Below are 26,242 nucleotides of genomic sequence, written 5' to 3'. Positions count from 1 at the left end.
TACATAAAATACAATAGTAGACATAACCTAAGGCAAATAGCCAATGATTGTCAGTTGATATTTTCTTGTATCCAGTTACGCAGCAGGATAATGAAAAAAGTGTTATATTTATGACTATAATTGACTAATTAATTAATACAACACATGTATACCTGCTTGACAATTAACATGTGAAAATGTTATTTTGTGTGATTACGTTTAGTTATATGCTCTTTATAACCAATAAACTTAATAACCAACCTGCTGCTTTTAAAATGAGTTGTGGAGAAACGCAAAAAATAAAAACAAACAGTTAACAGTAGTTTACACTGCTTAATTAATACAACACATGTATACCTGCTTGACAATTAACATGTGAAAATGTTATTTTTTGTGATTACGTTTAGTTATATGCTCTTTATAACCAATAAACTTAATAACCAACCTGCTGCTTGTAAAATGAGTTGTGGAGAAACGCAAAAAAAAAAAAAACAGTTAACAGTAGTTTACACTGCTTAATTAATACAACACATGTATACCTGCTTGACAATTAACATGTGAAAATGTTATTTTGTGTGATTACGTTTAGTTATATGCTCTTTATAACCAATAAACTTAATAACCAACCTGCTGCTTTTAAAATGAGTTGTGGAGAAACGCAAAAAAAAAAAAAAACAGTTAACAGTAGTTTACACTGCTTAATTAATACAACACATGTATACCTGCTTGACAATTAACATGTGAAAATGTTATTTTGTGTGATTACGTTTAGTTATATGCTCTTTATAACCAATAAACTTAATAACCGACCTGCTGCTTGTAAAATGAGTTGTGGAGAAACGCAAAAAAAATAAAAAATAAACAAACAAACAAACAAACAAACAGTTAAAGGGATAGTTCACCCAAAAATGAAAATGTGATGTTAAGGCATCCAAGATGTAGGTGTAATTTTGTAGGCCGGAATTTTGACCTCACCTACGGGAAGTGATGGCAGTCTGGAGAGCTGAAGTGTTCGTCTGATATGAGGTGAAATTAATTGCATAAATACCGTTGGGTTTCTCTCAGAAACCGATAATTTCGTGTCTTAAGACATCAATGTGTCGTCACGAGCCGCAGGGTTTAATTTGAAGTTGTCTGTCCATGTTTTTTTTTTACTCTAATAGAATTTGTCTCCATTGACAAGCATTGTATGAGTGACACACAGCAACGGTTGGAGTTAAAAATCTTCATTTGTGTTCTACTGAAGAAACGAAGACACCTACATCTTGGATGCCTTAGGGGTAAGCAGAAAAACATCAAATTTTCGTTTTTGGGTGAACTATCCCTTTAACAGTAGTTTACACTGCTTCAAAATCACTGTCATCTGAACCCTCATAGTCAATTTCTTCATGGTCCTCCATTATCTCCTCAGTCCCATCCTCCAGCAGAGAAGCAGCATTAGGTCCTAAAGCCTGGCTGTATCTTGAGCAGACAACTTGGAACTTCTCCTCCACATCGGCAAGCCTTTTCTGAAGAAGACACAGTAGCCCGCAATGACCCTCTTCACTTAAACTGCCTAGAAGGAAAAATTAAAGCGAGGCATGACAAAACTTCCATTCAGTTAGTGTTGTTGAGCTATTCATTAACTGACTTTACACCAAGAAGGTAATAAAAGTTAGCTTATTACCACTGTTTCTGTCAGAAGACATTTCTGATATCATTGTCCGGATGCTCCCAGCCAGCCTTCTGAGATAGGTGCAGTGCTGTCTCATCTCCCTCATCACAATTATCTTTTCCTCTTGAAGCCGCACTTTTGACATGAACGCATCAAAAACCTTCTTCTTGGTGAGGATGTTGCTGGATTCTGAAGTCACACAAATAACATCCCTTCAATACAAATTTGACATGTACATTCTAAACACCAGGAAAAACACAAGTAGTGTGTGCACATCCCATAACCTGGTGACGGGTGCAACAATTTTGATTCAAAGAGTCGGCTTATGAAGGTATAAGAGGTTAGGAAGACACCCACACACCCTCACCCTAGATCACAAGTGATATAAGCCTGATGAAGACCTAGTGGTCGAAATTATGTCACCTAATAAAGAATCAGCCTGATAAAGGCAGTAAATCCTCATTGTAGTAGTCAGCAAGAGAAATTGTGAAATTGTAATATTTTCTCTCAAAAGCACCACTGCTGCAAAAAAATGATAGAATAACAACAGCCACACACACAAATATAGCCTTAGTGAGAAATTGTTACATACCACTGCTGTGCCCTTCCCACGGCCATATTAGACTGTCTGCACCACTGTCTCCACCTCCCACAGAGAGTGCGCTCACCACCTTCTCCTCAACGATGCGCTCCTCATCTGGCACCTGCTCATTGTAGAGCTTGACTGTTTGTAAGAGTTTTCTCTTCTCTTCCCACAATTTTTTTCGACGCAAGTGTCGAATTTTGTTGCTGTCTATAGAAATGACAAAACACAGAAAACATGATGCACAAGAATGTGTATGCCGATATCAGAAAGTTAAATTAAATACTAATACATATAACTGACTTAAGAATCAATTAAATCAAAATGTAAAAAAAAAAATTCATATGACATCCTCACCAAAAATTACAAAAATATTAGACGAATTATCAACATACCTGTCTGATTATAAAGGCTGGCTTTTTTTTGATGAACACCAAGAAACATTTGTTCAATTGATTTCTGAAGGCTATGTTGGTCATCACATCTGGTACCTACAGAATCTTAAAGCAACAACAATAATACAAGTAAATGATTCTGATGTCTTTTATGCTGTACATTTAAAGAGTTTAAAGTTCAAGTTTAAATTTATGTATATATAAAATACTGTACCGTTAATAGCCCATTGTCTGACATCATGTACCCACTGATGAACAATGTTCTCAGAGCACCCCAGTTCACTGCTCAAATCCTCCAGTCTCTGAGACTCAGCCTCAGCCTTTTTGAAAGTCTGGTGTGAAAAAAACAAAACAAGAAGATTAAAAGTGGAAAAATCATGAAAAGCTTTGTATACATGAATCAGACATAACATATTACCTTGATGTATCTGCTGGATAATGCAAGATGAAGGCCTTCCTGCTTCCGTCGATTCCACCCAATAGCATGGACAGTTAGCATGTCATTCCTGGCTTTAAACAAAAAAAATATGTGATGGAGAAAAGTCTCATTAATTCTCATGGTTTTTCAGTTCATCCACGCATTGACAATTGAGTTTTAATTTAAGAGAGATGTAATGCAGTTTTATTAATGCACTGTCATATTAGAATATTTACAGTTTTCTTGTATGCAATCTCAGACAAAGTATTACAGAACAAATAAAAAGAATGAAAAGAAAGAATAAAAGACAGGTTTCCTAAAATAATATAAATAAGCAACAATTACCAGATTTTGTCATGTACTTGGTTGTGAGAGCACAACGAGACAGGTAGCTGTTTACCATTTCAACCTCCTCCCCTGCAGTTGTGCCTGCACCTTCCTGATTTTTGCCACTCCAGATTATCTAACATATCAGTGTGGCACTTATATTATAATCATATACAGTGTATTATATAAGAAATAAAAATACAATTTCAAATGGTATGATAAAGAGTATGCAGTACCTCACACTTAGTTGAATGAGCCTTGGCATGCATGACAGAAAGGAATGGTCTCATCTGCAGTAAAGGTCTGAGTTCCAACATGGAGACCGCCAACTTCTCAAGGTAGGGCCAATACTTGCAAGCAATATCTGTGCAATAGAACTGTCCGTTTGTGGCTGCTTGGAGCTCCTTCTGCAGGTACAGTGGATAGGCAAATATTTCGCCCCTGTACATGTTAAGAGCCTTGAGTAGCACTCCGTGTCTGCAAACAACCACCTCAAGGCCCTCTTCATCAAGCTTGCTTGCTTTTCTGGCAGTTTCACGTGCAGCAGACCACTGACTGGCTCCACAGATCCCTCTGCCAGCAGTCTGCATGACAAAATAATAAATTCTGGTTAAAACTGAAATTTGCATTTTCCCCCCCTTAAAACAGTAACTTCATCCATCAGGATGAGTCAGGTTACATCACACCAATTGGTATCTGTAATCACTGGAGACAATAAAGGTTTACTTTCAAACTACTACTAATGGTTTTGTCAGTGCTCAGGGAGCTTCAGAAAATGCCTCTTCCGCTTTCTCTACTCCAGCTACACAAACTAGTTGAAATGCACAAACTGCATACACAGTCACTATACATTGCAGAGATCTGCTATTACATAATGAATTATCGAGATACTGAACTAGCCACTTTGAGTACCACCACACATTCCATATCCAATTTCAAACCTCAACACAAGATTCCTGGAAGAGTGCACCATAGTGCTCAAAGTGCTTGTAACAAACTAAGATACTAATCTGTATGATACATTAACTATTTAATAAAGCAAAAATCATACATTTAAAATGCTGGACTTAAATCAAATCTGCAAACACTATATATATATTTTACTAACACTTTTCATTTTACTCCTGATCTCATCAACAAAATGGTGTACATCAGTGTCCTTGGCAATGAAGGTGCCATCAAAATATGGTTCCTCTGACCTTAATAGAATAAGAAAAAAAGATAATGTTCAGTGTCAGACATTATTTGTTCTGTTCATTTTTAAGTAAAACTACAAGTGTAAAACAACTAACCCTTTTGACTGACGAAAACGGTACTGTTTTCTGTTGCCATCTGCACATAGAGCAAGCATGTTAGGTGTACATGCCGGGCAGGTAAAGTGCTCTATGCTGGCCATTTTTTCACACTGGTACTGGCAGAATGTGTATTCCAGATAGCTTCTTTGGAATACGTCTCCATGTATTTTCCCACTCTGTACATTAAATTAGTAAAGAGTAAAATGAAATAGGTACACTAATATTTTCCCATGTCTACTTAAGGCAACTTTGATCCACACTGATCTTACCCTTCCAAAGTGACAAGTCCTCCTCTCCAACATACGCAGAAAACCTTGTCTCGATAAACTGGGTGCAACAGTTTTCATTTCTTCAAATGAGCTGAAGACATCCATTGAAAAGAGAGTGTCAGCATTCACAGATGCTGGCCAATAACCACTTTTTATTAGGTCACTCATGTCAGGTGTCCAATGTGCCAGACATAATCTGCACACCAAGTTTGGTAAGTGCAACTCATACCGACCTAAAATCAAAAAGTACAAACACTTGGTTATTTTGTACACAAAGGGACAATAATTGGTTAATAGATTGTAGTTCATACCATTTATGCAAACCAAAATGATTGCTCTGCCAGCTGATTCTGTGATGTTTGCAGTGTCACAAGTGCATAAATGGAAAGGTCTCACTGTAGGCAATAAACATACTGAAAAGAGAAGTTCAATAATTAGCGAGGAAGCATTAAAATATGTCAAATTAAAATGGTAAACAAATAAAATAAATAAATATTACTTTAACCACTTTAACAAAAAGGTTCAAAACACTACCTTGATTGACCAGTGTATATCTGCCATCTTTTTTTACACAGCACAGTGTTGGCTCAATGGGCTTGTAAATTCCCTCAATACAGGACTCTCTGTTATGGAGGGCGAGCTTTTTGTGTATTTGTACGTCACAATCCATACACAGCCACTCTTGTGGCATGCAGTCTCTGCAGCGAATGATGGCAGGAGATGTGCAGTGGATGCAGTTCTTTTCTGGAACCACATTGCAGGACAGCAAACAGTTGATGTGGTAGGACCTTGCTTTCCGCCACTCATCTTGGGCTACAGATTGCCGCAAGGACCATGATGTGGACGTTGAAGGATGCTTGTTTGTGCCTTCGACGTCTGCTGAGAACAGAATGTCCTGCAGTTTCTGCATCTCACTGTCTGAAAGACAGAAATTAGGAAATAATAATTCCTTTCACGCTTATTGTTAACTTGGTTAATTACAATAAGGTGTCATCTTACCAAACAAGTGTTGAGAGCAGTTTGATTGGGTAACTGTGGGAACCTCCTCAACTGACTCAAAAGGAGTAGCATCCCCACTGCCAACCACAGAAACAACTGAAAAGATAAATAGAAAGGATAGAAAGGAAAAGAGATAACAATTTTAATGTCTTACAAGCATATAATACAGTGTTCGTATAGTGACTTTAGCCTATAATAGGCATGGCTAATTACGATGTCTGACAATTCCATTATGGTTATGATACATGGGGCAACTTTTTGAGGAATGTTGTGATCAAATGGCAAGCAGGTGAGAATTGTTAGCAGCATTTAATTTAATCCATATCTTTGGATTTGCATAGCATTACAGTAGTTGATTTGAAGTTAACATTTCGGGGTGTTTTTCCAGTCCTATTTTGATAGCAAATATACACTTAAAAATAGATGAAGTCAATAACACAAGTAACAGATTCTGCATGTGGTGTTTCTGATGGCACAGTTTAACATACAGTATTTAAAGGGCAAAATTATTAAAAACCATAATTAAAATTATAAAGTTTACCATAAACAAAAAGCCTGTGCACTGGAAACCCCACATGGTCTATGTTTCAAAAGTGACACAAAACCAAATATATTTACATATATTAATTACATAAAAATTGGGTGGTGGGAAATCACAAATAATCTGGACATGGACTACCTGTATCTGAAGCACGTTTTCGTGTCTCTCCACTTCTGCATCTTTTGAGCAGTGGACGTCCTTCAGCATCTCTCTCCACCCATCGGTTACTAAATGTACTGCCTTTAGCAGGTGTTGCTTTGCCCATGGCTTCCTTTGCCTTGCATGACAGAAAGTGAGCCTTGTATGATAACACTGAAATACAGCCAACTCTTGAGCAGTTCATACAAATTTAGCTAATTCACCAATATTGCAAGATCACTGTCTCATACTCACTTTGATTTCAGCAATAAGCATGTCTGCCAAAAAAATAGCATCCTCTACTCTCCCTGTGTCTTGCTGAGCAGCCATGTCAACAATACTCAAACAAAAGTCAGAGAGAGAGAGTGTGTGTGTGAGTGAGTGAGTGAGAGTGTGTAAGTGAATGACTGAGTGATAGTGAGTGAGTGAATGAGTGAGTGATAGTGAGAGAGAGTGTGTGTGAGTGAGTGAGTGAATGAGTGAGTGATAGTGAGAGAGAGTGTGTATGAGTGAGTGAATGAGTGAGTGATAGTGAGAGAGAGTGTGAGTGAGTGAGTGAGTGATAGTGAGAGAGAGTGTGAGTGAGTGAGTGAGTGAGTGAGTGTGTGTGTGTGTGTGTGTGTGTGTGTGTGTGTGTGAGTGATAGTGAGAGAGAGTGTGTATGAGTGAGTGAGTGAATGAGTGAGTGAGTGATAGTGAGAGAGAGTGTGAGTGAGTGAGTGAGTGAGTGAGTGAGTGAGTGAGTGAGTGAGTGAGAGAGTGAGTGTGTGTGTGAGTGAGTGAGAGTGTGTAAGTGAATGAGTGAGTGATAGTGAGTGAGTGAATGAGTGAGTGATAGTGAGAGAGAGTGTGTGTGAGTGAGTGAGTGAGTGAGTGAATGAGTGAGTGATAGTGAGAGAGAGTGTGTATGAGTGAGTGAGTGAGTGAGTGAGTGAGTGAGTGATAGTGAGAGAGAGTGTGAGTGAGTGAGTGAGTGAGTGTGTGTGTGTGTGTGTGTGTGTGTGTGTGTGATAGTGAGAGAGAGTGTGTGAGAGAGAGTGAGTGAGTGAGTGAATGAGTGAGTGTGATTGAGTGAGTGAGAGTGAGTGTGTGAGAGAGTGAGTGTGTGAGTGAGTGAGTAAATGAGTGAGTGAATGAGTGAGTGTGTGTGTGTGTGTGTGTGTGTGAGTGAGAGAGTGTGTGAGTGAGAAAAGAGAGTGTGTGAGTGAGTGAGTGAGTGAATGAGTGAGTGAGTGAGAGAGTGTGAGTGAGTGAGTGAGTGAGTGAGAGAGTGAGTGAGTGAGAGAGTGAGTGTGTGAGAGAGTGTGTGTGTGTGTGAGTGAGTGAGTGAGTGAGTGAGTGAGTGAGTGAGTGAGTGAGTGAGTGAGTGAGTGAGAAAAGAGAGTGTGTGAGTGAGTGAGAGAGTGTGAGTGAGTGTGAGTGAGAGAGTGTGTGAGTGTGTGACAGTAAGAGGAGTGGCTCTAAAAAGAGCCGTTGGTTTTCTTATAAAGGTGAAGGTAACAGGGAAGGATGGTGAGTAAAGACAGGAACTGTTAGACAAAGAACAATAAAAACATAGTTAGTTCTCTTGCAGTAAAGCTTCCTTGGTTTATCATATTACACATGCAGAACTGTAACAAAATAAAGAGGATAACTGTGATGCTGTCATTGCACAATGCATATTCAGCATGAAAACTGCCTGAATGAACAGTTGATCTGAGTTCATAGAAACTATGGAAATCTATATCGTACTTTCATACATGGCTTATTTGTCGTTTGACTTACATGTGAATGCCTCATTAATATGTTAAATCTGAATATATGTCCTTGAGCAAGGCACTTTACTCCATGTTGCTCCAGGGGGATTGTCCCTGTAATAAGTGCACTGTAAGTCGCTTTGGATAAAAGCGATAAAAATGCATAAATGTAAATGTAATATATTTTCATGACCACTAAAAGATTTTGTGATTTGTTCTCTCTGTGCGCCTATAATTAGTTATGAGTATGGTTACCGAAGTTAAACCAGTGTTATTTTTTTTGAAAGGGCTGCCAGTGTTGTACCCCAAAAGTGGTTTGCACAATTACAGAACATAACGCAATCCATTTGAACTCTTAACGATCAATAAAATAAATGCAATTGCGCAAACTATAATTACAATAAATGTTACATGTACACTACCGTTCAAACGTTTGGGGTCCATACATTTTTTTTATGTGTTTGAAAGAAGTCTCTTCAGCTCACCAAGGCTGCATTATTTGATAAAACTGAAATATTGTGAAATATTATTGATATTTATAAAGGCTCTCTGTTGTCTATTTGAATATGTTAAAATTTGATCAAAGCTGAATTTTCAGCATCAGATTTGATGGAAAAAAGTAAAAGAACAGCATTTACATTATATAGAATTTTGTGTAACAATGTAAAGGCCTTTACTGTCACTTTTGATCAACTTAATACATCCTTGCTGAATAAAAGTATTAATTTCCTTTAAAAAAAATCCTACTGACATAAACATTTTGAACGGTTGTGTATTTCAAATAGTTTTTTGTGTGTGTGTGTGGAAACGCAGCAGTTTGAACACGCACTGTGAGCGAAACGTCATATCAGCGAACGCTCTCTGTGATTGATTGGTTCTGTCTTGTATAGATGAGCAGGATAAATATTAGTACTTTCCTACACAATTATTCGCTAAAATAGAATATATTTCCATTAGAAACGCATTTTACGGAACGAATTTCGTGCTAAAGAAATTAAGTTAATGGCTAAAAAAAACACACATTAGGGTCTATATTTTTATGTGAGCAAGTTTCAGTGTCACTGTTTCAGTGATTATTTAATTGATTTGCCAATAAGCAAACAGTCCTCCACCAGTAACGTTAACACCATCGATTAAAAAGCCCCACAGTCCACACACACAAATATAACGTTATACAACGATTTCTTAAATGGACGTAACGTTACCTGAAGAAGAATATGACAACCGGAAAGAGAAAGACGCGGGGATTTTTGAAGATATATCGCTCGTCTTTGGTCTTCTTCTTTGGTCCGTGGGCCAGTTGTTGGCATCGAGGAAATTACTGCCTCCTGCTGGTACTCTACCTCTATAAATGCGTGTCATTTTCACGCCTAGAGGAGGCAAAGCGTGACATTGACACGCATCCTCTAGAGGACCAGCGTGTGTATTACACGCCTTGGCGTGATACTGGGTTGGACTACGCCACCCCGAAAACGGGGAAATTATCAAAAAGAACACGCAAATAAGCTCCACTTGGAAAGGGCAAGAGGCGTGAGTTTCCGTTTAAACAGATATCTTTATTAAAGTTAAAAAGAGTTGACAATTTAAAATCCTCAACACAGCATTTAATTGTTGTAGTCAAATGAAAAAGAAAACAAAATTAATCAATGCAAAGGGAGGCTGAGGCTTCCTTTATGAGAAGCGGGCTAGTATGGTACACCCAGTGCACAAAAGAAATCTCACCAATCAAAAATCACATCCACAAAGAATCACTGCAAATAATGACCAGAAATTGTGACACAGCAATAAATGACAACCCGTACTAAAGTGAAGCCTGTGTAACCCAACACCAGCCCGCTCCCAAGGAACACTCAGCTCCTGCAAAACACAGAAAAGAATTACATTAAAAGACAAACAAACCAGAATCAAAATACTGAACAAATATAAACAAAACGTAGGCTACAATACTCAAATTAGAAAAACGTAAAAGTATTAATTAAAGAAGGCAGCGTATACTGTCACAGCAGCAAAGATCACACTCAGAACTGATCACGGCTCAAGATTGCAATATCACCGAGATCATTGATACCGCATAGCGGTAATCACTTCAATTAATAGTGACTGTTAACAAAACAGTCAAAATCACAAAAGGAACTGAGAGTTGGTGACAGTAATACAAAATAACTCAATACAAATAACAAAAACAAATTAAACCAACCAAAATAACGACCACAACAAAAGGAAACAAATATCCAGCCCACTGAACCACTGGACTAGAAGTGTCTGATGAACCAAAGCAGCAGCGCAGCCCAGAGCGCGGATTGGAGAGAGAGAGGAGGGGAGAGAAGGCGCAATGCCTTAACGAGGACCCTAAACGTAAACATTTATTACACTTTCAACTTAAAACATACACGATTTACAAGGGAGAAACAAACTACTCACCTTATTAGACGACGGGACACTCACAACCACACACACACGTCATACTGTAGCTCCTTTAGTTGGTGGGTGAACAGCTGGTGCATCGATCTGTCTACTGTGCTGCCCGGACGCGCAGGTGGGCACCCTGTAAACACACCGCGCTAAAACGCATAACTTACAGGTAGGGATGGCAGACGCGAAACAGGCGTTTCGGGGCTTTACCGAGATCCCGAAGCGCAGATGTTTCGAAACACTGCTCCGAACTGTGATTCGAAACACCCTTGTCACGTGACTATGGCTAAATGAAGCTTCAAAGTGTTTCATCAGGTGGCGCCTTCCGAAACTGCGTTGATTAAAGGGGGCGGGAACAAGCCACACAGTCACACATCTGTATAAACCTAATTCACCACAGTTTAAAAGTGAAGTAAATCCATCTTCACCTCGTGGGTTTTTGTGAGAGGAGAGTGATTTTGTGATAGCAGTGATTTTGTGATAGCAGTGAGATTTATAGTGCGCTTTGGTTAGTTATATTCAGGCTAGATTTAAATTAGATATATTGACTGATAGGTACAGACAGTGACATATAGTTAGGATAGATATAGTGACACATTCATATAGGCTAAGTTAGATAGTGACAGATAGATAGCACAGCATAAGTTAGATATATAGAATTATATAGATTCATAGGTGATATATAGATAGATATATTAATAGAATATATAAAAATGGAGGCTGCACGCAAGAGATGCCGTACATCTGTGGTGTGGGAGCATTTCCATTTGGAAGCACCAAATAAAGTGAGATGTGTGATAGGCAGCTAGCCTTCTGCAACAATACATCATCCATGTATTTACATCATCCAAAAATATTTGTGCATGCCAGCAACAAGTGTCCCTTGTGAGAGGATTTTTTCAAAGGCTGGAGAAATTATATGTAAAAAAAGAAGTCAGCTGAGTCCTTCAACAGCAGAGCAATTCATATTTTTGAATAAAAGTGTTTTGTGACAAATGTGATACATTGTGGCTTTATTTATTTTATTAATGTTCATTTTGTATAACAAACAAAATATATATAGTTCTTTACAATGACGAGGCTACAGGTTACAAAACCAAGATCATGTAGTTGTCAGACAGATGTTAAAAACAATTTTTTTTACATGGATCATTGTCAAGGTATTTCAGATCAACACATGGAAATGACCACTAGATGGCGCCGTAGAGACGGGTGTCAGATTGATTCGAAGCTTCGAAACAATATGACACATTTGCTTCAACTGCTTCAGTGCTTCACGAAGCCTCGGTCTGCCCATCACTACTTACAGGAAACTTAAACCAAACTTCACAACACCGAATGTACCACATTAAAACGTACCTGAGGGTAAGCAGTACACCACGTACACACAAAACTCTGGCGGACCAACGTCACACTAAAGGCCCGGGTATACTTCACTTACCGTGCCCGGACGCGTCACGCGCGCAGCCCTGTCCGCGCGTCTTTCAAAGTATACTACACAACGGATGCACGCGGATGATCGCGTTCGACACATGCGCAGTAAAAAAGTGTCTATGCTCTACCAGACATCAGATGGCAGCATTGAGTCCTGTCATCAGCGGGACATTCGCTGGGCATGGTCGGAGAAGAACTGTAGTGCATCCAATCCACCATTGCAACATAGTTTGGAAGAAACACTGAAGAATAAAAAATTCTCAGTTTTTTTTCCAAGCGTGTTGTTTTTAAACCGGTCTTTGCACACTCTTATTCGACGGCTGAACACTGTGATCAATACTGTGCGTATTGCCACCTAGTGGACTCTTCTGTACTGCTGGCGCATGCACTGTTGCACGCGGGCCGAAGTATACCCGGGCCTTAAAGTAAAGATCGCATGATATCACTCATAGCATTCAACTCTCACAACAAAGCTACATTGCTACAAACACATTAGCCTGGATGCCAGCCGAATTTAGCCCCGCCCACAAAATGTTTTGCTCGGGCAATTCGGTCTGGACTCGCTCCATAGAGGAGGAATTATGCCCGAACAGAAACTGTTCGGACCAATGAAATTGTCAGGGCGGGCTTTAGACGATGATGGACAGATGATCAACAGTAACGTAATCATCCACGTCATCGAAGGCTCTTGGGTTGAATTTGCTCTTATCCTAAACGGAGAACTTGTTCGTATATGCATTCACCTTCACTATTTCTCTCAGAAACGATGATCGTGTTGGTAAGTACTCTGTGTATCCTTAAATTATTTTATTACTGGCAAAGATCGTTTACACTCATCTTTTTCTTGTAACGTTACTTAATCCAGCGTGCGTGCAGACAGGGTTTCCAAGTGTTTTTGCAATGTTGCGCACAATTGCTACTCAAAACTATAGCCCAAAACTATAACTAAAAAATGGCGTTTGGTTGGCAAAACATGTTATTTTGGCAAGGTTGCCTGCTAAAATTCGCATTCCTGGGTTTATATAATCACATAATTGGGGTCGCTTCAACCCGCGGACATGGAGAAAAACACGGACTTGGTTACAGTGCAGTTGAGTTCTGTTGACATTTGACAACTAACGTTACGCGTCGCTCCGTTGCTCTGATTGGTTGTGGGTCTATCCAATTGAGGTCTTTCCTGGCTCGGTTGAAACACGCCCCATAATCAAAGCTCAATGGAGCGGTACCGGACTCATATTCTGACTAGAATTGAGTATGGCCACGCCAGGCTACAAACACATACCTCTGCGATCCACAACAGTGCGAGGAAAAAGGGGCGGGCTTTCGACCAAGACGCACTCCAGGGGGGCATGAACAACAAACTTATATACGAAGCGGAGAGGTACCCAATTGGCCACGTACTTAATGATGGTGACGTTTCAAACACGTCACAAGCATCACTACACTATAGTTTATTTTTATTTAGTTATACAAATGTAATCAACATTTTCATAAGTACTAGATGTGTTGGGCTATTTAACATGTCATTTTCATTATATTTTGCTGAAATTAACGAAATGACTCGAAATGACTCGAAAAAAGATTTGTTCATTTTGCTGAACGAGACTCAAAGATCCGAGTCAGTAAAATGATCCGAACTTCCCACTACTAGAATCAATCCGACAACCGTCTCTACGGTGACATCTAGTGGTCACTTGCATGTGTTGCTCTGAAATACCTTGACAATGATCCATGTAAAAAAAAAAAATTATGAGTGAAATGGAAAGTGCTCCGACTGGGAAAAATGAACTAGATGACAAATAAAATAAAACAGCTTTAACATTTGTCTGACTAACTACATGATCTTGGTTTTGAAACATGTAGCCTCCTCATTATGAATAACTATAGTTTTTTCATGAAAAATGAACATTAATAAAATAAATAAAGCCACAATGTGTCACATTTGTTACATAACATTTTTATTCAAAAATATTATTTGCTCTGCTGTTGAAGGAGTTAACTGACTTCTTTTTTTACATATAATTTCTTCAGCCTTTGAAAAAATCCTCTCACATGGGACACTTGTTGTCCTCTGCACCCTCCAAAATGCCAGGATGAGTGCTCCTCAAATGGTGCATCAAGACTAGCTGCCTATCACAATACACACATCTCACTTTATTTGGTGTTTCCAAATAGAAATGCTCCCACACCACAGATGTACAGCATCTCTTGTAATGGACAATAACAAAGATAACTTTCTGATTAACAACATCCTCATGCTGGGAACATTTTATATAGCCTACACAAATGCAAAGTTCTTAAAGATGAAACCAAGATTTTATTAATTTCATAATGAGTTTAACTCTTATACAAAAGCCCTCAAAGTTATGAAAATGCCATCAGTCTTTTTTCCATTATAGAAGAATATGATCTTCAAACAAAACCTTAGCCCCTTTAATGTTTTTTGTTTCTTTTATTATGATTTGCCTGATATATTTTTCTGTACTTTCAAGCACCTGATCTGTATTTTGTAATACAAAAATGTTCTGTTATTGCCATGCTGTTTGTAAATGATTATTTGTTCAGCAATAAAAAAAATGTACGGCATCTCTTACACTATGTGGAGCCTCCATTTTGATCAATTCTATTAATATATCTATCACCTGTGAATCTATATAATACTACATCTCTAACTTATGCTGTGCTATCTGTCACTAACTTAGCCTATATGAATGTGTCACTATATCTATCCTATCCGTCACTGTCTATAGCCTATCAGTCAATATATCTAATTTAAATCTAGCCTAAATATAGCCTAACTAACCAAAGCACACTATAAATCTCACTTATATCACAAAATCACTGCTATCACAAAAGCTCTCTCCTCTCACAAAAACCAACGAGGTGAAGATGGATTTACTTAGATTTATACAGATGTGTGACTGTGTGGTTTGTTCCCGCCCCCTTTAATCAACGCAGTTTCGGCAGGCACCACCTGATGAAACACTTGAAGCTTCATTTAGCCATAGTCACGTGACATGGGTGTTTCGAATCACAGTTCGGAGCAGTGTTTCGAAACATCTGTATGGCGTTCCGATGGGTTCTTTAATATGACTTTGCAACATGCACTCGTCTCAACGAACGTCTCACTCAACGTCTTAACTTTTTTTTTATTCTGCTATTTATTCCATTCAATTTAAGACGCAGACGAGGCGTAGACGTGACGTAGACGTCGCGCAGACGTCACGCAAATCACGTGTGGCAGTGAAGTGTCCACTCAGACGTTACACGTCATTCACGTGTAGCAGTGAAGTTATAATTAAATTTTTTCGCTAACACGTAGTATAACACGCTACTCAACACGGCTCAGTGCAGTGTGTCAGCGAATGCACTATGGCGCGTACTCCGTGCCAAAACCTAACATCCGTATGGCGCGTACTCCGTGCCAAAACCTAACATCCGAACGACCGACCGACCGATCGAACGTCTATCCGAACGTCTATCCGAACGTCTTGTACTTTGAACGTCTTACTGAACGGGTGGACCCACGTGACGACATGACGTGACGTCAACGTCTTGAAATTATATATTTTTTTACCATGTAACTATCCAAGCTGATGTGTAAAGACTCTAAATGGACACTACAAGCACTAAATACAGATATTTTTACATAAAAGAATACTCAACCATTTCCTGCATCCTGCTGTACTTCCCTGAATAAGCCTTTAAAGATGTTGTAGCTATTCTAACAACACAGTCTCACTCCCACTCGTCACATATTGACGCTTGGTCAGGACCCCTCGTCGTCACTTTTTTACGTACAGGGTACCCCTTGAAAGGCATTTTTCGACGTTAAGGGTACTGCAGTGATTCCAATGAGACACCTTTGGCGTCATACACAGACGTGTTGGGCATGTGAATGTTATCATGATGTAACTATTTATTGGGTTATAATTTTTCCATTATGACATGTTGGAGTATGATTCTCAATTTAATCAGCCAGCATTATTTTATTTACATTTATTGATTTGTATTTACGCTATTCAGACACGTTTGAAAGTAGCCCAACCCCGCCCCTTAACCTACCCATTTGCGTTATATGATATAAAACACAGAATATAACAGACAACATGCACACTTTATTGAAAAATGTCAAGTATTCCAACTGTTCCGAGGCCAAACGATTGATTTGTGTGAAGAAAAGACCCAAAAGCGATCTGCGTTTCCCTCCGCACCCCGGCGTCATATTGAAGACGCCACAGGTACGGCCATACCCCTCGGCGTCAGTCTATAGACGAACTGGGAACTCCATTGCTTTCAATGGGAAACCTTTGCCGGTATTCTATCGGTATGAAATCTCGCTGAAGAAGTCTCATTCAGAATACATCGCGATGTTTGGCATCAGTGCACGTGGGCCACATGTTGGTGAGTAGCCATGAATATTTGATATAAAGTATTTTCTGTCGTTATTGATCAGATTATGTTCAGTCACTGCATTATATCTTTCATTTCCACTCAGGCTTCGCTTTTCTTTGCTTTCTAAATCAACACACCTTGCTAATAGGGCGATTAAACACTGTCACGTGACGTGCTATAGACCTTTTAAACAGTTATTCATATTTAATAATAACAACTAGTGTCGTTCCAACGTGGCATTTGTAGTAGAAGCACAATAAAAACAACCTTAGTTGTAATGTGATGTTTGTTGTAAATAGACAGTATCCACAACACCATGCTTTTTAAAGCCTTTTAATGTAAAATCCAAATATTGTGATGTAAATAGTACTTTGTCCTGTATAGAATGTATCTGTTATATATTATGACTTTTTCTCTCTTTTTTTTTTTAACCTGAAACGACCAAAAGGGCCTTTCGGACTCAGTCAGCCCATTCTTGTTCATGGAAAAGTAATGGAGAAGACCGAAAGCAGCAACAGCAAATATTTGCAATGGTAAGTATGTGTTGGTTTGAACTCTTTATCAAGCATTTGTTGTTTCTTAAACATATTCTTACAAACCCCATGGCTCAATCAGTGAGAACATGTTCTCAAAGTCTTAATAATTCACAAGATTTAACAAACTGTCAAATTCATATGATACTAGGGATGGGCAACAGTGGTCGAGTAATCGAGTACTCGAACGTGACAGCGATCATCGATCATGAGAACGATGATTGCCCTGAAAAAAAAAAAAATTGTCTCTTTTTTATTGGTTATTGCATCGTTTTGCGGAGGTCTGATTGGTTAGCGTTTTACAGCACGCCTCCAGACCGCGGCGAAATAAAGGCGTGCACTGCAGTGATGTCTGGAATCATGAGATCATTAAATGGTTAGTGCAAGATGTGCAGCGCCAATCTGTCATAGCCTACATAGCATTATAATGAAAACACGATGGAACTAGAATGCTGTAAATGATCTGTGCTTAGTTCCCCGTGTATCAGCTGATCCACAGAGAAACTAGCGAGAACACTCAGACTAGCGCGTGAAGTTCATGTGAGCATCCGCGTCCTTTTCTGCAGATGCACGTTGTAAGATACTTGTATGTTGTCTATCTGTTTAATCTAATATAAGAAGCGTTTGGTTGAGCTTAATAAGCTAGAAAAGCGCTGCCGTTATACCGGCTGTTGTTCATTCTCTTCAGTTTCAGCTCAAATAACGCATATTTCATGCTCGACATTATGGTTTAGAGACGGTCATATTCTTTTCAGATAAGCTATTTCTTTCTCAGAATCATTGATATTAGTAATGCAGCACTGCTATACTGTTTCTCGTATATATTCATAAGTTGGTTTTTCGCTATGAGTTCCAAAACGCGCAGTGATGTCTGTAAACGCTTCGATCATGAATAATACAATTAAGTGCATGATGTGCAGAGTCAATCTGTCAAAGCTTTATAATGAGAACACTATTTTAATAAGATGTTGTTTCTGTGTGCTTTCGTTGTCCGTGAATCAGCGTTGTTAAAGCTACACTATGTAACTTTTCCGTCCACTAGAGGTCGCCTGTTCAAAACAAAGGCGTAGTTTGATGACGCCACGTTTGAGCGCAGAATCTCGGGACATGTGGTATTCACCTCACAGCCGGTGGGAAACAGTCAGGATAGGACTCGGGCAAAAATCATGTTCATGGATGCGATTATTAACATTACTGTAGTGAAGCAGAGCAGGAGCGAGTGTTGTGGAGCTGAGCAAGGCCGCAGGAGCGATTGAAGAGCGGGACTGTTATTATGGCATAGTCGCCGGCAGGACTTTTATTATGACACAGTTGCCGGCGGCACTTCCTCTTCTCCAGTGCTGAGTGTGAGGTAACGCAGCTCTGTTTATCGTATTAGATATATCTGAGTGTGTTGAAAAGGAAGTTATGACGTTCGCTCAGCGGCTGCTATGACACTTGTTCACAATGCAGTGAGAGTAAAGTGTTTCACTGAATAAAACCGGAGACCGAGGGTGACGCAGATATGACGCAATCGACAGGCGACTCCCTCAAACGCATAGCTCACACGTCCCGGCTCCTTTTTCTCACGATTAACAAATAGTTGAAAACATTTGGGATATTCAAAGTACTCAACTGAACAAAATATATAACACTGGCCTAATGATTTCTGGATGTTTTACTGCAAAAATCCTACATAGTTCACCTTTAAAGAGCACCTATCATGGCATCTAAAATGTTCCAAATATTGTTTTAGAAGTCCCCAACAACAGTTTTGCATGCATGCAATGACAAAAAAGACTTTAGTTTTCTTATAATATGCATAAATTTTTACCTGTTTTGACAGCGATTCTCAAATGATTCCTTTAGTGATTCACTTTTCAAAACCCCGCCTTTACGTGACGCTAATCTGCGGTGATTGGTCCCATGACCCAGTCAGTTGTGATTGGTATAGTCTGTGCAGATATTTTCGGAAACGGAACGCCCATCAAAGTTTTATAGTGACAGTAATTTGTTAATATGTGTCAGGAGTTATGAATATGAAAACCGCGTCTGTACGTTTGATTGTAATATGAGCCTCAGCTGATCTCATTCATAAAATAACTCCTCTATTCTCCTCACGAAGACTCGAGACAAATCATCATCCCTCAGGGCTTTTAGTTCAAAAGTGTGCAGATGAGGAGATATATTGATAGATTCTCATATGTCTGTGTCAAATTTCTAAACAGAGGAGTATTTTTTATTCAATACTTCCTCAAAATGCGCAGATAGCCTAATCATGAGCGATTGAGTCTCTTATGTGTTGTTTTCAATTCATACTGGCAGCCGGAGGGCGCTCTGTGCACATGTAGTCCATGTACAGACAGACGAAGAAGAACCATGTGCCATAATAGAAGTCCATAATAAAAGCTTCCTGAGATCGCGAAACATACATTTGACGACTAATAAACACTCAATCGCGACGATGTATGGTTTGTCTTCAAGCCACTTAGTCTTCAAATGCTCATCCTTGGGCAGATGAAAAAAGTTTGCTTTTGAGTGGCACTTCAGAACACAGGGTCTCGTCGCCATGATGTTTTCTAGTTTTCACTGGCGTCTTGGAGCGCAATAAGTGGGCGTACCGTATTCAAATAACTTGACAAGTTGACGTCATATATAGTCAGAGAAAAAGCTTCGGTCTTCTAACGATTCTTAAAAGTGACTCAGAGTCGACTCTTACTTTTGAAAGAAAATAACTATATATACGGTGCACTGTCATATTTCAAACTATGCAGGATGTTTTTGTTCACTTAGATCTATGTTACACACTACATGAAAGGTAAATTTCAAAATTCCATGATAGGTGCTCTTTAAGGGAAGAGCGCATTCAAAATGTTCCGTTTCAAACTCTTCGCCTGTAAAATCTAGCACGCTGAAGTTCACGTGCGCATTCACGTCCTTTTGTGTTGATTTATGTCGTAATAGGTTCATAATAATCTTCATATTAATATTGATATAGGGTGCGTTTGGTTGAGTTTATTAACCAGCTAGCAAGCTCTGTAGGGTGGTGTTATTTCACAGTTTCAGCTCAAAGGCAATGCTCGATATTACTGACTTGGTTATTTGAGACGGTCATTTTATAAAGATGTTTCTTTTTCAAAGACATTTATGCATAATCTCATAATCTAAATATCATAATCTAGCAGTTATTTTTTGTTTTATATGTTCATGTTTTCATATAACCGTTTTCATGTCACGTTTGTATTTGTCAACAACCATTTTCATAACAGTATTTTCATTATCTCAATGACGGACATGCCCCGCCCCCTGCACATGCCCCGCCCCCAATTACTCGAGTACTCGTTTTTGAGACCTATCGATGATCGAAATGAGAAATTGACAAAAATGCCCATCCCTATATGATACTCGTACATATTTGTACAAATACTCATACATAATCCTGCAGCTTTTACTCCGACTCCTGCCATTGGCTACAGCCTCAATTCCTCTACATATTTATCATGATTTTTGTAAATCAGTTGCGCCCCTTCTTGGAAAGCAGTCCCAGAAAGAAACGTTTATATTAGGTCCAATGTATTCTTTAAAATGATTACAAATTGGGCCATTGGGGAGGTCTCTTCACACCTCATGACCTACCTCTGTTTGCAAGAGCGGAAATGCTCACATAACATCAGATATTCAATTATTTTGTCATCAGTTGCACTGCTGATAACGTCCTGTTTGCATGTAAATAATTTACGTGATCAAAAGATTAATTGAATAATCAACATTTTTTAAACAAATTCATATGTGCTATTAAAAATATACTTTTAATAATGGAAATGCACACCTATCAGTGAACTTGTTACATAAATGTATTTAACATTTAATTATGCAACACTTTTTACAGAAGGAAATCCTACAGTTATGTAAAGGGACAACAACAACATCATCATCATGTCCTGTCCTGTCCTGGGCACACTGGGCAACATGTGTCCTCCAACATATTCGATCTGTGGCCACGTTCTTCACATCTTCTCATGGAACACCTGCATTCTTCAGGTCTTCACGAAACATCTGTCTCATGTCTTCCTTGGTCTTCCCTGTCTCCTGCGTCTTCCTGGTGGTGTCCACTTCATAACTGTTTTGGGGTGTTGTTGTTTGGGCATGCGTAGGATATGTCCAGTGAGGTGCACCCTTTGCTATGTCACAGTTTCTCAAAGTCTTCACGTGGAGTACCACTCCTGCTCATGATCTCTTCGATATATGCAGAACCAATATTCATAAACTGTACTTGATGTCTGCTTATGCCTTTATCAAAAAAGCATCAGTGCTCATCAGGAGTTTTAGTAAAGGACATATTTATTGCCATCGACTTCATGATGCTATATTCCAATGTATATATCTGCATTTGTATATTTGCATATATATGCATTTGTATAACAGTGTTTGTTTGAACAAATGAAGATAGTGAGAGTGAACACCTTTTGAAATCAATGTATTCATTAAACCTTTTATTACAGTGGGATAGTATTCACTATAGTAAATGTCCACCATAACTAAATATATGGTATCATTATATCACTACCTTGCTAATGTAAATGTAACATGAATGTATTTTATTAAAGCATTGACCTTAAAGAATTGGCCTTTCATTTAGTTACAATAGAAGTGAACAATAATCACAAGGATATAGTTTATATAGTTTTAAAGTTGAGAATATAAAATGTTCTTAATGTTTTTGCCTATTTATTTCTTAAAGGCAAGAAACCAATATATTTTCAGATAAAGTTTAACCTAATTTCTTTTATTTGTACCGCAGTATGGTTATTTTATACTGTTGTGCAGTAGTTTGGCCGCTACATTTGTATTTAAACTGTTTGACATTAAATATTGGAATATGCTTACAAAATTGTGTGCATTCATTATGCTTTTGTTACATTTATTTTAATTCCAAGAGTTCAGATGGTGAACGATGGCATAAAGAAGTGATCTAATATATATATATATATATATATATATATATATATATATATATATATATATATATATATATATATATATATATATATATATATATATATATATATATAATACACACACACACACACACACACATATATATATATATATAGAGAGAGAGAGATTTATGCATCAGTTTAACCACACAAAGGATATTTTTGTTTTAAAATGTGAGTTGTATTAATTAATTAGAAGAAATAAATATTTAGCAGCCTAAATATTAAATATTTAAGGATATCCCTTCAGTTGGAACCGGATGAGATCTGTCATCATTTTCCATAAATGGACAAGTAAGTGTGACGCCTCTGTTCTGCTGCGTTGTCATTGGCTAGGACTTTATCGCAGAACTCGCTGTGATTGGACTATCTTTTAACCGATATAAAACGGCGTTTCATGTAACAAAGTATGTTTTGGTGTTATTGTTACGTTAGTAATACGTTAAGTTAACTATAAAGTGTCGCTATGTTGTGAGAAATTACTCCTTTACCGAGATCCCAACCCTAACCCTAAGCATTTCTGCACACTTCAATGAACTACAGCGCCATGTTTCCCATTGCATTGATACACTGACAAAGGTATATGGGTAATGTAGTTTAAAACGTTTAATAATGAGACAATAAATGTTAAGTAAATGACATCTTTAATGGACAACTGGATATCTAATTATGTTCATTGTGTAAACCTTTTTGACATATATGAGGGGCAGGCTGAAATTTGATATTTTACTGTGAGCACTTTTAGAAAACCTTTATGCCAGCTTTCCATATCTGTCTGAAAACTGTGCCCAACATTATTTAGTAAACATAGCATAAGCAGTTGTCCTGCCAATTTCCTCTGTGATACGCTAACCAGACTTTGAGTAACAGCCATTTGAAATGTGCTTTTTTTTGCCCTTCCAGGGGCCTCTACTGGGTCCCTGAGGGCGGAAGGGCAGTACAACATACACAGATCTATTTTCCTCATCATGGACAACAAACTTTGAGTCACATTTAAATATCAGAGTATTTTCTCTTTTCTATTCTAACATCATGCTTGTATTAGGTTTTGATGGGTATTGTGAGACCATCTGATGAAATACAGAAATATTTGAAAGAAATGTAATATAATTATTCATATTTATTTTCTTTTATGGATAAACACCCATAAATATAATGGATGAACCCACAACAACTTGCCATTATCCAGTTTCCAGTGTAAACAAAAACTATTTAGATTTACACTTCACTATTATTATTATTAAATATAGGACAATGCACCATTAAGTAAAATAACAAAAGAGACATTGCCAAAATTGTATGTATTTTCACGTACCTGACATCGGTAATGTGCATGCTTTAATTTTTATTGCAGTAGTAAATGTACCAGATTTATCAACATGGATCATCGTCAGTTAAGCTTGAAGTGTTTGAAATCCTTCCCTTTATTTTGTAAAACTCCATCCATTAGCCCAAAAACCGAAAACTAATGACTTGGCCAGAAGGAATTCTGCGTGTAAGCCTTTTCAGCCTTTCTGTGAAGTTCTCCTAATTTATTGATATCTCATTTTAAATCTGACTCCATTAATAATTTTATCTGACTCCAATTCTAAGTGACTCCATAAAGTGTGCTACATTTAGAGTTTATCAGCTGATTTTACGATTAGTTGCGATTTAATTTAGATTGTTGATTTTCTTTATATCTTCCTAGTTTTTATATTCGTTCATCGAGAGACCCTAAATCGCACAGAGACATGACGCGTCCGGATTTCGCGCGCTCACGGGCACAAAACGGTTACTTCTGTAATTAGTCAGAGGGTGTAGAGTGAATATTTTACCTTTAAGTGGTTGCACATGCTCACTCAACAAAAAGTGTAATTTTAACAATATTCACGGACTACAACTTGCTAACCCAGCGATAGTCAGAAATCGGAATATCGCGCACGCTGCGCTCCATGCTTCGGTCGTGGCGTCATCGGTTTGATCTATCATAACCCTAGATTTTGCGGTAATAAAGGACTCTACATCGATCCATACTAGAATAACGATTTCGGAACCATACAAGAGAAATCAAGGTTAACATTTATTTTGGCCAGACAGGAAAAGTAAATACGTAAACAAGAATCCATGGTACACAACTGATCAGCGTAAAAACATAAAACACAATTGCAAAGCAATATGAAAATAATTTAAAAGAGTCATCATGTCTGGCACATCTACATGCAGTTTGCACGGGGGGGTCTGATTGCAGAATATTCCCCCAGAGAGTTAGAACATCCAGCCTTAAATACTCCAACTAGAACAAAAGGTTTGTAAATATTTGCAACACCCCCACCTGGTTTTGGGGGAGTGGATCAGATATCTTTGAAGAGACTACTCAAAGGAGAACTGAATTCTCATTAGTTTTCCAATCTTTCTAATACTACCAGTGACTGCAGTGAAACTGGGACCATTTTACCATTCGCACTGAGACCTTTAAAAAGACATCAAACATGAAAAGGATAAAACAATAAATTTACAAATAACATCATCACTGATATAGCTGCATTTGGTGACTTGAAACCAGGACAAGGAGAGGGCAAAATGGGGAGGGGGGAGGAATGTTTGTCAGGGTGTTGTCACAGTTTCTGTGAGATCTTTTCCTCAAGATTAGTGACTTTTATTGTTCAATTGCTGAGGTATGTATCTCAGCTTTTGTCTTAGCACCAAAACCGACTCTTACATGTTCAGCTGTTTATAAAAGCCTTTCTGAGGTCATGAAGGCTAGACTTTGCATCGTGGCCACATCTGTGCCATCAGAAAGAGTATTTTCGAAGACTGGGCAGATTATCTCGGACAGAAGAAACAGGCTCAGCCCAGCCAAGGTCCGGGAGCTTGTTTTTTTGAATGCAAATATGCCTTAAAGCAGGCCCTAAAATATAGCCACAGTGTGTTTTACAATTATTTATTTGTTTGTTTATTTATTTATTTGAAAAGCCTGGCTCGTTGTGCAATATTGTTTTTAGGCTTTATATTGTGATTTAAGTTAAGTTATGGTTATGGTTATTATGCTCTGTGGCTTTATAGTGTCCTTTTAATTTGTATTTATTTTTATTTATTTTTATTTAATTCCTTTTTGGATGGTTATCTCATTTGTTTTAAAGCTTTGTTGGCAAATAATAATAATAATAATAAACAAACAATAAACAACCAGTCAAGAGTGTGTACAGTGTTGTAATAAGCTATGTTACAAAGGTGTAGGTTTCAAACTTTTTAGGTGATTTATTATGGACAAAAACATAGTGAATGACTCAAAAATATGCATGAATCTAAAATACATAACACTTAATTTCATTTTTTTTTAAACGGATTTTTATCCAGTAATAACACAAGGACAAAAAATAAACTCAATAGAGAAAAATAAAATACAGCTGATTAAAAAATTAGTAATAGTCTAATTGACTTGAATTTGTGATGTTAGACTTGAATAGTCAATATATTTCCCATACATGAAACACAACCCAGTCTCTTTTTGTTAAATGCAAGTTTATGTATGATCAATAATACAAAACGTATAATAAGCTACACATGAAATAAAGCAAACAATTCAGTCAAACATACAAAGTCAGTGCTAGTCGGCTAACTTACAACGGTAACGTACAGTTATAGCCTAAAAATAAACAAGTAATGAAACTTCACTTTGCACTCAGCCTAAACGATTTGCCAGGGAACAAATTATAGATCCATGAGAGCAAATATGGGCCGTTAAATCTCCACAAGACTAATTATAGCTGGAGACACCACAGAGACATCAGAGCCAGCGGCAGACGTCAGAAGGACTGGCCGAGGAAAGTCAACTCTCGCCGGCTAAACAAGCGCTGACCGCCGCTGACTCACTGGAGCTCACAACTCGAAAAACACCAGATAAAATGTTTAAATAGGCACTCTTCTTATAAATAAACCACAGATTTGAGCTTTAAACAACTACATTATCGACTGAAAAAGTCTTAAAACTACGTTTTGCCACACATTAACAGTAGATTAATGTGTGTAAACACAGTGTGTAAACACAGCCCATGTCAGCCATTTCTCAACGAGACGAACATGTGAAGAGAGTAAACTCCAAATGTTCAAGCATCCAACTTTGCGCGAATAGCGGGATTTATTCACGCCACATAAGTTCTTCATTCTTAGGCTGAA

The 26,242-nt window shown here is 38.1% G+C and overlaps 1 protein-coding gene and 1 pseudogene across 2 annotated transcripts in view; one reads left to right on the top strand and one right to left on the bottom strand.

The window, feature by feature from the left end:
• The window catches only part of LOC307125682 (ankyrin repeat domain-containing protein 34B-like), a 407,861-nt pseudogene that overhangs the window by 340,967 nt on the left and 40,652 nt on the right, over window positions 1-26,242 (top strand). The gene's annotated exons all lie outside the window — the stretch shown is intronic.
• LOC307124762 (uncharacterized protein) lies at window positions 1,273-6,928 on the bottom strand (the record flags this gene model as incomplete). Its single annotated transcript, XM_079814207.1, has 11 exons — window positions 1,273-1,534; window positions 1,646-1,822; window positions 2,226-2,426; window positions 2,826-2,943; window positions 3,030-3,121; window positions 3,375-3,492; window positions 3,593-3,940; window positions 5,492-5,838; window positions 5,920-6,015; window positions 6,599-6,737; window positions 6,854-6,928. The coding sequence occupies 11 exons, from the start codon at window positions 6,926-6,928 to the stop codon at window positions 1,317-1,319; spliced, it is 1,929 nt and encodes a 642-aa protein (XP_079670333.1). The 3' UTR covers window positions 1,273-1,316.

This window comes from Gobio gobio, assembly GCF_949357685.1.
Source record: "Gobio gobio genome assembly, chromosome: 4".
In the NCBI taxonomy this organism is placed as follows: Eukaryota; Metazoa; Chordata; class Actinopteri; order Cypriniformes; family Gobionidae; genus Gobio; species Gobio gobio.
The sequence above is the reverse complement of the archived record's forward strand: the minus strand, read 5'-3'. Positions and strand labels throughout refer to the sequence as shown.